At 45.2% G+C, this 12396-nt stretch overlaps 1 protein-coding gene and 1 non-coding gene across 6 annotated transcripts in view; both read right to left on the minus strand.

Annotated features, from left to right (window-relative positions):
* Nucleotides 1–9819: 9819 nt before the first annotated feature.
* Adgrf5 (adhesion G protein-coupled receptor F5) overlaps nt 9820–12396 on the minus strand; it is a 93609-nt gene continuing 91032 nt past the window's right edge. For 4 of the 5 annotated variants that reach the window (XM_029471063.2, XM_029471064.2, XM_029471062.2 and 1 more), the window contains one exon: nt 9820–11375. In XM_029471063.2, the coding sequence (XP_029326923.1) occupies nt 11296–11375 (80 nt within the window). In that variant the 3' untranslated portion in view covers nt 9820–11295. Of the gene's footprint in view, nt 11376–11980; nt 12048–12396 lie in introns of all 5 variants that reach the window. The other variant, XM_085833138.1, reaches the window with a different exon arrangement.
* On the minus strand, nt 12230–12374 carry LOC115029805 (U4 spliceosomal RNA). The gene has a single exon (XR_003835364.1). It is a non-coding gene; the product is annotated as a U4 spliceosomal RNA (small nuclear RNA).

Raw genomic sequence — 12396 nt, forward strand, 5'->3', positions numbered from 1 at the left:
TAACCATAAATTAAATATGAAAGTGTAGAGGGTATATGTTTTAATCATTTATTTTATGATTTGTGGAGATTCTATCTGAGCCTCAGAATATTCACGGGAAATGTCTCAAAATGACAATGGCTGACTTAATTCGGTTTTAGCTAGGTTCCAGGTTCTGATCTCTTCGTTAGCTCTGTAAGAATCCCTCAGAGAGGGATTCCAATGCCAGAGAGAGGTTGTACCAATGCCAGCAACATCAATACCCCCATTATTTGTGGAAACTGAGTCACAAGGGTGACTTTTCCTAAGTCATCTGCCTCAGTGGGCCACACAAGGTAGGAAAACACACAGATACACTTCCAGGCAGCCCACTACCAGGCTTTCAGTCAGGGGTCAGCACCAGCCACGTCATCGTCATCAGACTGCCCATGTAAGTGAAGCAAGAATCAAATGACGCAGGCCTTGCTTCAGCCTGGAAAAAGATGGAGGAGGCGACTCTGCTAGCACAGTGTCTCAAGCCTCCCTGTTCTCTGTTTAAACACAGCCAAAAAAAAAAAAAAAAAAAAAAAAAAATCACATTTCATTTGAAATGAAGTGATTTCTGGGAAATCACATTTTCCTTCTCCATGGTAGCCAACCTGAGATTGCTTGATAGATCTGTGCCAAGAATTAAAAAATAATAATAATAATAAATTCTGCATCAAAGCCACACAGGAAGTTCACTTGAATGACAACTAGGAATTAAAATGTTAAGGGGTGGCTATGCTGCTGTGTTTGGGGGAGTCCACTCAGGGGCTAACCGGAAGTCTACCATTCACGTTCTTCTTTCAGACTGACAAAGGAAGCTGCAGTTGTCTGAAATGTTTGCCACCTGAATAAAAACACAAACTGAGAATAAGCTTGAGTTAGATTTAACTTGGGGCTGGAGAGATGACTCAGCAGCTAAGAGCACTGGCTGCTCTTCCCAAGGACCCAGGTTGGATTGCCAACAACCTCATCTAACATGCTGATAATCGCCTGTAGCTTCAGTTCCAGAGGATCCGTGCCATTTTCTGGCCTTCCTGGGTGCCAGGCACACATGTGGTATACAGACATACATGCAGGCAACACACACACACACACACAAGTTTAAATAAATACAATTAAGACAACTTGTCTACCTTTTTTAAATTCCACACAGCTTGCTCTCCTCCCCCCCCCCTCTCTCTCTCATTTTTGTGACCTAACAACCCATCCTTCTACGCAAGCCTGCTTGCACCAAAGCAACGGCAATAGATTGAAATACAGCCGGGTTCTCATGTTTCCTGTGAGACACAGCATTTAATACTCAACTCTAGAGATCCACGACTATGGGAACTTTCAGCAAGTTGTTAATGTCTCTGTTTACTTTTCTCAGTCTGGACAATGAAGAGAAGGAGATTATCTATTTACGTCCTGGTTCACTTTCTATGTCTGTAGTAAAGACCTGGCCAGACCCTTATAAGCCCTGATCATAGTTCATCACTAAGGGAAGCCAAGGCAGGAACGAAACCAGACCTCAGAGGGATGCTGCTTACGGCCCTCCCGCCAGACTTAATGTTTAAGCTACCTTATTTATGTATACGAGTACACTGCCGCTGTCTTCAGACACACCACAAGAGAGCATTGGATCCCATTATGGATGGTTATGAGCCACCATGTGGTTGCTGGGATTTGAACTCAGAACCTCTGGAAGAGCAGTCAGTGCCCTTAACCACTGAGCCATCTCTCCAGCCCCTCAGCCATAGGGATGGCTCTGCCCACAGTAGGATGAACCATTCTTCATCAATTGACAATGGAGAAAATGTCCCATGGACTTGCCAACATGCCAATCCAGTGTGAGCATTTTCTTAATTGAGGTTTTCCCCTTCCCAGATGGTCCCAGCTTATAGTGAGTTGACAAAAACTAACCATCACAACTGTCCCCTTGTAAAATTGTCACACAAACACATCCTAATCAAACCATTACCTTTCTTTGTTTATCCACAGGATTTCATATTAATCTCACTATATTTGTAAGGAGCCAGCCTCACATTCGCCATTACAAGATGGCGCTGATGGCACTGGCACCCGTGTAATCAAACCATCTGTGCATGCGCCGGGGTAGTTTCCCACCCCATGTGCTCTGCCTTCCCCGTGACGACAACTCCGGCCGATGGGCTGCAGCCAATCAGGGAGCGACACGTCCGAGGCGGAGGACAGTCCTCCATAAAAGGGACGGGTTTCCGCCATTCGGGGGATCTCTCTATCTCTCTCTCTCTCTCTGGCACTCTCTTCTCCACTGGCTCCTGAAGGGGTAAGCAATAAAGCTTGTGCCGCAGAAGATTATTCCGGTTGCCCTGAGCGTGTTCTTACCAGGGGGAACAAAAGCACGGGCAATATATATTAAACAAACTCTTAAAAGTCCCCTGTCTTTAAATTTTTCAACATTTTAAAAGAGTCCAAGTTCTCTTTTTAAAAACCTAATGGCTCAGCCAGGAGTGGTGGCACAAGACTTTCATCCTAGCACTTGGGAGTCAGAGACAGGTGGATCTCAGAGGTTGATGCCAGCCTGGTGGTCCACAGCGCCAGTTCCAGGACAGCCATAACTATAAAAAGAAACCCTTTCTCAAAAAAAAATTAAATAAATCTGATGTCTCTTTGAAAGTCTAAACTCACTCAACTGTGGGCTTCTGTAAAACCAGAAACAAGTCGAATATCTTTTATTCCAAGAGGGAAGAACCAGGACACAATTATAATAAAAGCTAAACAAAACCAATATCCAGTAGTATGAATCAAATCCTGTAGTTCAATACACAACATCCGGGATTCACAATCTTCAGGGTTCCAATTAACTCCATCTCTGCCATGTGAAACACATGCTGTTTGGTGCATAGACTCAGGCCTGTTCTACTCAACCGCTGTGTCTGTCCTTGGTGACCATCCGACAGCCTCGGCATCTCCAACATGCTGGGGTCTTCCCTGCAACTGAGGTTGCTTCTTTACTAATGGTCTCTTCTCTTTTCAGGGACAACCACTCTGCTACATGGTGGCAAGCCTCAGCCTCCCTCCCTGGTCTCTTCAGTCCTGGGGTTTCCACTGCAAATAAGGCTTCACCTTCCTTCCCTGGTGACTTCTTTTTGGACTCTCCGTAGGGACTCTAATCCTACCCTACAGTGCCAAGTCCCAGATCCATCCTATGACTCCTACAATCTTGAAGTTCTTTAATGAACCCAAACCAATACAACCTGGGAGACTCTCACATATTATCAAGTTTATTGCCAGCATAAGATAACATGTCCTGCCCCCATCTGGACCACAGCTCTGTGTGTTGACCCCAAGAAAATATTCAGAGAAGATTTCACCACAGTTATGTTGTTCTTTTCTTAATAACAGCTGATCTCGTAGCCTCAGCTGACCCCAGTAAGGCTTCTGTGACTCTGCTATCTTGCTAATCATAGCTGACTGTTCAGCCACAGCTGACGAGAAACCACAGGTTTTTAATCCAAGTATACCATACATGGTCCCATCTTAGGGTTTCTGTTGCCGTGATAAAACACCATGGCCATAAACAACTTGGGAAGGAGAGTGTTGAGTTAATGTCATTTACAACGGTAAGGTCCCACTCCATTGCTGAGTCAAGTTGGGGCAGGAACCTGAAAGCAGGAGCTAGTTAGTGCAGAGGCCTGTGGAGGAGTGCTGCTTACTGGCTTGCTCCTCACGTGTTTAGCCTGATTTCATATTGTCCCAGGACCACCTGCCCACCAGTGGCACTACTCACAACAGACTGTCCCCTCTGGTAGACTTGCCTACAATCAGATCTTCTGGAGGAATTTTCTTAATTCAGAGTCCCTCTTCCAAGGTGCCCCTAGCTTGCTTCGGGTTGACACAAATCAACTGGCATAGGCCCTGATAAGGACTTTCCTTCACTGTGAAACTTCACAGACCAGGCCTCCATCATCTGCATAGCTCTCACATTACTTTCCAAGTTCCCACAGAACAACAGCCCATTAAGCTTTGAGTACCCAATGGCATTTCAACTGAAAATCTCAAACCCTCTGAACAACATGGTCAGGTCTGTTGCAACGACTCGGTTTGGGATTGCTAGAGTTGTATGCCTCTTCTTAGAGGGGTTTGCATATTAAGTTTTGCCTTTTACTGAGATTTTGTTATTTGGTAAACAAATATCCAACATAAGAGGGAAGGTGTGAGATCTGTTCTTTGGGGGTAGAGCCAACATCTCAAGGCTCATGAGATCTGCCCCCACACCTAGGAAGTTATCTGTCTCATTCCATAAAAACAATTCCATTTATCCCTCTGCTCCAAGTGCTAGCCTTCCCACACGAGAACATGTTTACTTCTCTTCTTGGCTCCTGCATTGGCAATGTGTGCCCAGAGGCCAGATGAGAAACTTACCATTTGGCCTCAGTTGCTGGCGAGACTAAAGACAACCCTGGACAGCTGAAGATTCAGGATGGGTTGAAAGTTGAAAACCCGTCCCAGCTAAAATCATAATGATAATAATTGGATAATTTTAAACAACTGATGTAAATTCATTGTACAAAGTGGTAAGTTTCATAGTGATATTTAAAATGTTTTAATTTTTTTTAATTAGGCATATATGTGCAAATGGGTACAGTTAATCATAAGGCCAGAAGAGGGCAGTGTGTCCCCTGGAGATGGGGTTACAGAGGTTGTGAGCCACTTGACATGGGTACTGGGAACTGAACTTGAGTCCTCTGGAAGAGCAGTAATAAACTCTTAACTGGTAAACCATCTTCTAGTCTACAGAATGACATTTGAGTTCAGTTTATTCTGCACTGAGACCATATTAAACCCCTTTACCCTCTCTTCTCCCTCCTCCCCACTTCAGCTCTCTGCTTCTCCCTTCCTCTTCCCAAATAGTCTCTACTCTACTCGTGTGTGTGTGTGTGTGTGTGTGTGTGGTGTATGTGTTTGTATGTTGTTGTGTGTGTATATGTTGTGGTGTGTGTGTGTGTGCATATGCGGTTGTGTGTATGTATGTGTATGTTGTAGTGTGTGTGTATGTTGTGGTGTGTGTATGTTGTATTGTGTGTGTGTTGTGTGTGTGTGTTGTGTATGTGGTGTGTATGTTGTGGTGTGTGTGTTGTGGTGTATGTATATATGTTGTGGTGTATGTATGTGTGTGTGTTGTGGTGTATGTATATATGTTGTGGTGTATGTATGTGTGTGTGTTGTGTGTGTTGTAGTGTGTGGGTATATGGTCATGTGTGTGTAGTGTGTGGTGTGTGTGTGTTAAATCTAGGAGATGTTTGTCTTCCTGGATCAGACTTACATTTCATAGCACAACCATCTCCAGTTACATCCATTTTCCTCCAAATGACATAATTATACTTTTCTTTGTGGCTGAATAAAACTCTTCCTCCATGGGTAGAACATGGAATAGGAGAACTCTTCCTCCATGGGTGAGGTAGAACATGGAATAGGAGAATTCAATTTGTCTTTTGCAGCTTCACTCATGGAGAAAGTGTTCTTATGAAACGTGGAAGGCCCCTGCCCATTCTTCTTCCTTAAGCACCTTCCAGAAGCCTGTTTGAAAATGTGGGGTGGTGGTGATGGCATGTGTGCAGGTGGGGACAGGGTAGAGTGGGTCACTGTTTCTGGGCCTGCCTCTAGATTTGATTGGTCACATGAATAAGCTTTTGTTAGTGAAAAGAGAAGATATATGTATGTATGTATGAGTGTATATATATATATATATATATATATATATATATATATACACACACCTATATGTATATGTTATATATGTTACATATATGAAATATCATACACACACATATATACACACACATGTATGTATATTTACATATACATACCCTCCTGACTGCAAATGCTTGGTCGCCACCTGGTGGACATTAGAGGACGTGCCTCTTTTGTGGTTCTAACTGGCAGCCTTGTGGAGTCCGAGGCTGAGGGTCTCTGGTGGACAACACACAGTGATGTAATGTCCACCAGGTGGCGACCAAGCTTCAGGAGAACCAAACAGGGCGGGCCAGGGTTCACAGGATTGAGGCCAGCTGTCACTTATTAGCCCAGCTGGAGATGTGAGAGAGGAAGCTGATTCAGACAGCTGTGAAGAGGCTCTGGGGCATGGGGAAAAATCACACGGTTCCAGGAAAAAAAAAAAAAAACAGCAAATGGATGTAATAATTTTCCTCAGTTAATCAAGGGGGTAGGAGGGAGGGGGGAGGGAGGTGCTGAATGGCAGGACGGGACACTGATCAAAATCGCTCCCAAGGAGGCTAAGCAGGAAGACATTCTTGAATTCTATTGTCCAGTGCTGCCGGAACTGGGGCGTGATAGCAGTCTTCCCAGACCTTGCCCAATCGGTTCCTTTTGCCTTTTATTCCCCCCGCATCCCTTTCCCCCAACCCCTGCTACATTCCTTGGGGCAGTCCATTTTATTCTGTAATAGTTGCAATCATATTTCACTGAGCTCGGAATTAAAGAATAAAAGCCCTGCGATGGGAACTGGCTTGCTCCTGGAGCTCCTGCCCAGGTCCCATTTGTGAAAAGGCTCCTGACATGCTTCCGTCTCCGTTTCTCACCCAGCAGCCTGTCTGGAAGGGGCTGGACACGTGACTTCTGTTTTAGCTTTGTCACGGGTTCCAGAAATCGGATTTTGGCGGTGAGGAAAGAACCCCACAACTGAGGTCCTTCGTGGCTCTCCAGTCCCTGAAATGGCCTTCGGAAACAAATACAGGTGTCTTACTCAGAGTGGGCTTCAGTCTTTGTGCCTACCTACCCTCTTCTTGTAGCCTTTCCCACTCCAGAAGCACAGGTGCAGCAGCCTTGCCAACCTCAGCTTTGGCGAATGTGCTAGAAAGCATTTGTGTATATAGGACACGGGAATCTCAGTTCAGCCAACCAAACCACACATGTTGGAACAGACATGAGTTGATTTATTTCCTAGATGTTTAGGTCCCTTTGCTTCAAGGACCCTGTTTAAAGCACCTGTGTGGCGCTGGATCATCACAACATTCCTGGGAGTCTGGACGGTGCGACAAAATCTGAGGGACCCTCCAGAGCTCAGCCATGAGCCTCTGGCATCCTCTGGAAATCTGAAGGCCTTCTGGCTGATTCGTGCAGTCATGAGACAGCAGCAGCACCTGACCAACAAATGGACACCATATGCAAAGCGAGCTGGGCGAATCATTAGGTATTTTATTATGAGGAAAGAAAGCATCACGAATACACTGATATTTTAGTAGGACATGATTTTAAACCGCGAGTCGTAATTCTAGAGACCCACGGCATCTGGTTGCAATAGAAATGCTATTTCTGTTGTCTTTAACAATAAGTAAGAAAGAGATGTCTGTTCTAAGCTCCTTCTTCAAGGATTCTCAAGGAACCAGACTTCTATTGACCTGGGTTGCTGGCTTCCTCTTTGGGGTGCAAAAGCCCATATACAACATTTCTACATGGTGCAGATAAAACACTTTCTGCCTGAATAACCACCCCACATAATTTTTTTTCTCTTTGTAACTGGCTGTGACTTACTGCTCCACTCACCTGCGAATAATTCCCACATGCCTCCCTCCACAAAGGCTGCTGCTGTACTCTCTCTCATCTTTGTGTGTATTTTCGCCCATCACAGACGTCTCTGAGGTGCCCTGTACAAATCACAAAGGCCCTGACTTCCCTTCTTCATTTCCTCTGTAGGTGATGCTTACAGTATTTCCTGAGGACACCGCTGTGAATTAATGGTGTATTTCTGGACATGTGGGGATGTGGGCAGTAGGTGGCGCTCTCTTAGCAAAGTGAACATGACTCACTTGGCACTCAGGTTAGAAAACATGCCTTCTCTGTCACAGTCAGTGCTCCTTGCTGCCGCAGAACTGGACACCGGCTCTAACTTTCACGCAATGCACAGACCCTATGTGTTTCTGTCTTTTACAACTTTGGATGCAATGTTTATTTCATGGTTTCATTTAGAAATGTTAATATGGGGTTGCATATACAGTGGTGGGCAGAAAACCATGAAGTGCTCCTTCTGTGTCTTGTTACATAGATTTTTCTGGAATTTATTTTCAAACCCTTAAGTATGTGTAAATGTGTCTGGATATGTACATGCATGTGCCCTCAAAGTCAAAAGGAGAGCAACAGATTGCTGTCAGCTGGAGTTACAGGTGGTAGTGAGCTGCCCAACGTGGGTGCTGGAATCCGAGCTAGGGACTCCTCTGGAAGAACAGTATATATCCTTAACCACTGAGCCACATCTCCAGCCTCCTTTTCTGGAATTAAGTGCTGTGCCTTGAAAGATCAAAGTACATCTGTGTATATGCGTGTTAGAGTGGATGTGGATATGTCTGCCCCGCTCCTGGATCCTGCATTTACAAACTAGCAAACTTTCCATGGGGATTTTAAACCAAAAGCCTTTCAGCTGGGAAGGAGATGTGCCAGTTCTCATGATGACGTCTGTATGTGTGTGCCTGTGTATTTGGGTGTTAATGTGTGTTCATATGTGCCTGGGTGTGTGTATGTGTGTGTGCGTGAATACATACATATATGTGTGTGTGAGTGCGCGTACGTACACATGTTCCTGTGTGCCTTGGTCAATCTGTAGGTCTGTGTATGAATTCATGTGTGCATTAGAATTTGTAGGCATGCTAATTGGTGAAAGGGAGACGTGCCTCTCTGAATGCAAGCAGGCAGAGGGCCAGATCTACATGCTATGTAATTCAGCTCAGAGTTCCTACTATTATGCTACTGTGGAAGACCTCCTCATAAGGTCAAGCCCAACGGCTCCCAAGAGGCACCAATGAAGTGGGCCAAAGCTTAGTGCACTTTGGATCTTTGCATTCTTGAGCACAACGGTCCCAGCCTTTCCTGGTGCTGAGCTTCCAAGACGTCCATGTTGCCTTGTTATACTCTGCAAATCCCTCTGGCTCGATGCTCCTTAGTGCAACTCAAGGGGCTGAACCTTCCTGGCCATTCTTTCTCTGACACCTGATTCTGATCCAAAGGATGTCCCATCCTAGACGCCTCTCGTCTTCCCTCTACTGAACTCTGCTCTGCTTTGGAGACTCCCTGGAGATCGTATCCACATTTCCTGTGGATTCCTTTCCTGTAAGAACTTTAAATAATGAGCCATTAAATCGGGATAGGCGTGTGGTGTTTCTCACGCAAGTGTGGGAAGATGGCACTTGAGCAGAAACGGAACCCAAGGGATGGGACTTTGTATGCCCCACTCTGCCCTTCCGCTATGAAGAACGGAGAAGCAGAAATAGACTTCAAGCTTAGAACTAAGAGACTGGAAGTACTTAAAACTACGGATGTCAGACCTCAGACTCTTCTATCTTGTCTTTCCCGACGAAGGACCCACATAGTCTCTCACTCTATAGAAACTCAACGCTGCATGTCGGTCCAAAGGGTCTGCTGCTTGTGGTTGTTTGAATGTTAAATGTCTCCCATAGGTCCATGTACCAGAACCCTCTGCCCCCAGTTGATGGTGCTGTTTGGGAAGATTATAGAACTTTTAGGAGGTGGAACCTGGCTAGAGGAAAGATGTCACTGTGGGAGGGCTTTGAGTTCTCATACCCTGATCCCACTTCCAGACTGCTGTGGTGGTGGGTGTGATGGGCTGGCCTCATGCTCCTACAGCCGTGTTCTCCCCGCCATGATGGGCTATATTCCGAAGGGTAAGCCAAAACAAACCATTTCTCCTGTACGTTGCTTTCATCCATGTGTCTTACTACAGCAATGAGAAATTAACTGACACTGTTCCTTTGGGATGACACTCTGATGTGGGATGCATGCTTGCTCTTGGATATGGAGCATGGTGAGTTCTAACATGGATGCAGTTTTAGTAAATATCTGTAATTTGAGAAACACACATACAAAAACCACATAGGCATAAATTCAGAGTCTAATTCTTGGTGGTGGGGATGGGGGATCTGCGATTTGCTTAGCAAAGTAAAATGTGGCTGGGAACACAGAAGAGCCAGGTCCTTTTTCTCCTTCCAAGTGGCTGCAAGAAACACAAATCAGACATAGAAACTCTGAATGTATATTGGCGTAGGAACTTAGAAGGCTGGGAAGGGATAGAACACAGCAATACAGACAGCACACCAAGGGCTGTCATCACCACAGTCACAATGAAGTCACGAGGACAAAATAAAAATGTACATGCTACACAATTATTAAATCTATTCTACAATGCACAGAGAGTACCCGGTTAAAGCTGTTACATGTACGACAGACGTAGGACTCTGAGCTCAGTGCGGTAGATCAAGTTTGTCAATTATGGGATAAAAATATGTACATATGCATGCCTGGCTTTCAAAATGCTGAACAAATTAGCATACAATGCGTATCTGACAGATCATGAGAGATGAGCCTTTCTTGAATCTTACAGAGTGGCTGTCATACGTGCTCTGCATGTTCACCCTGCTTTGCTCAGACCTTGACATACAAAGGTTCATACGTGTCCTTGTCATGAGAACTGTGTCTCCTTGGGTGCATTGCCTGCAAATATTATTATCCAGCCAGAAGCATCCTCGTGCCGACCCTTCCTTCCTACTTTCTTTTCTACTTTCCCGTCTCTCTCTTTTATGCTTTTATCCGGGAAAGATCAGGAACTTGCTAACTACATCCCCCATGACTTCATTTCATTTTGTTTTTGAGCCATGTGTTTTCATTCTCAGAGCTGTGGCAGATGAGTGGCCATATTAGAGCACAACTGTGGAAACCTTAAAATGTGCTCCCTAACGTTTTCTACATTATCCTTCCTTCCTTCCTTCTTTCCTTCCTTCCTTCCTTCCTTCCTTCCTTCCTTCCTTCCTTCCTTCCTTCCTTCCTTCCATTCTATCATCTTTCCTCTTTCCTGCTTCTCTCCCTCATTCCCTCCATCTTTCTTTCCTTCCTTGAAGTCACTGAACTCCTGAATACTAGCCTTTTACTTCCTGTTTCAATCAACTCTTATCTTTGTAGCCAATAGTGTGAGTGTGTGTTTGGGAGGTGGGGGTATAAAAATCTCCTCAAAATTCTATTTTACAATACATAAAGAAAAGTTGAGCCTTGGGGGGGGGTTCTTTTAAATACTATACATATTTGGCATTACACATGGGATAGGGCTGGGAGCAAAAATAAACATGGCCTTTGCTTTTAGTCTGTCTTTACAAAAGAAAGCATCTTCTCTATTGAAAGAGTCTCTTCAGCATCTGCTCCCAGAAGTCTGCAGAGAGAGTATGTTACCCATAGATTTGGATGGGTCTCTTTTCTTGCCACAGACCCTGTTTCGGAGAGGTCCTGTGGATTTGGCTTTGTCTGGTCCTAGTTGAGCAGTGAGTAAGCACTAGAGGAATTTTCCAGGGATGAACTGGTTGTCTCTGGGGTGGAAACGTTATATGTTCCTGCAAACGAAACCAAAACAAAACAGCATCTCAGCCTCTAAGACAATGGCACTTTGAAGGACAAACATCATCTAAGGAGCGAAGATGAGCTCTGGCGCAGCAGCCATGCCTGGAAACCAACCCACGCCTGCCCTCTTCCCTAACCCAACGTGCCGGAGAACAAACCACGGAAGTGCTGTCCTCGAGCATGCGCAGCAGCCACCAAGCGCTAACTACACCACACACCAGCAGTCAGATTTTCACACCCGGCAAGATCTCAGTGTAGGAAGTCTCTCCATAAGCCCCCACATGCAGGGACCTGGGGGCTTCTACACAAGGAAAACCTTCTGGTCCCCTGGCTTATTTTGACTTGGGGACATCCTTAGGAAGGAACAAACCATTGAGCGGAAGGTTCATAAAAGGAAGAAAAGGAAAGCGAAGATTAACTATAAGGAAGGAAAAGGCAGGATGCAAAGAAAGAGGGACAGATACTGACAGAAATCCCAAGGACCAGCACAGCAGGAAGGTTGGCGTGACTGCTCAGCCGTAGGTGGGCAGACAGCAGGCACTGTGCACTGTGCTTGAGGAGGATAAAGAGGGAAGGGTTGAAATGACTGCTACCCTACCATCGGGGTGATGAACTGCCACTGCTAACAAGATTTCCATCATTGCCTTGGGGGACCTTTGGGGCTGCTGACAACATAAACCAAAGTTACAGTAATTAGCCCCCCTCCCCTGAAAAAAAATGCTCCAGAACAAGGCAGTACTGATGGCCCACATAAGAGTATCCAGCAGGAACTGGAATCCCAGGCCCTGATACCCCAGGAACAAGGCCCACATCCCAACTTAGACCTGGCTCATTCTCAAAAAAGAGCATATTCTAAAAGCCTGATATTTTGCAAAGTTTAGATTCGGTGGGTTATTTTGTAACTTCTCACTTCACTGGGAAAAGTTTTCAATTAGCAATAATCGCGCCTCAGATCAACCTCATTGGCTACGATACTGCCACTGCGCAAAGCTTCCACACATCATTGGAAGTGCT

Source organism: Mus caroli, unplaced genomic scaffold, assembly GCF_978045245.1.
Source record: "Mus caroli unplaced genomic scaffold, Mus_caroli_1 scaffold_18, whole genome shotgun sequence".
NCBI classification, from domain to species: domain Eukaryota; kingdom Metazoa; phylum Chordata; class Mammalia; order Rodentia; family Muridae; genus Mus; species Mus caroli.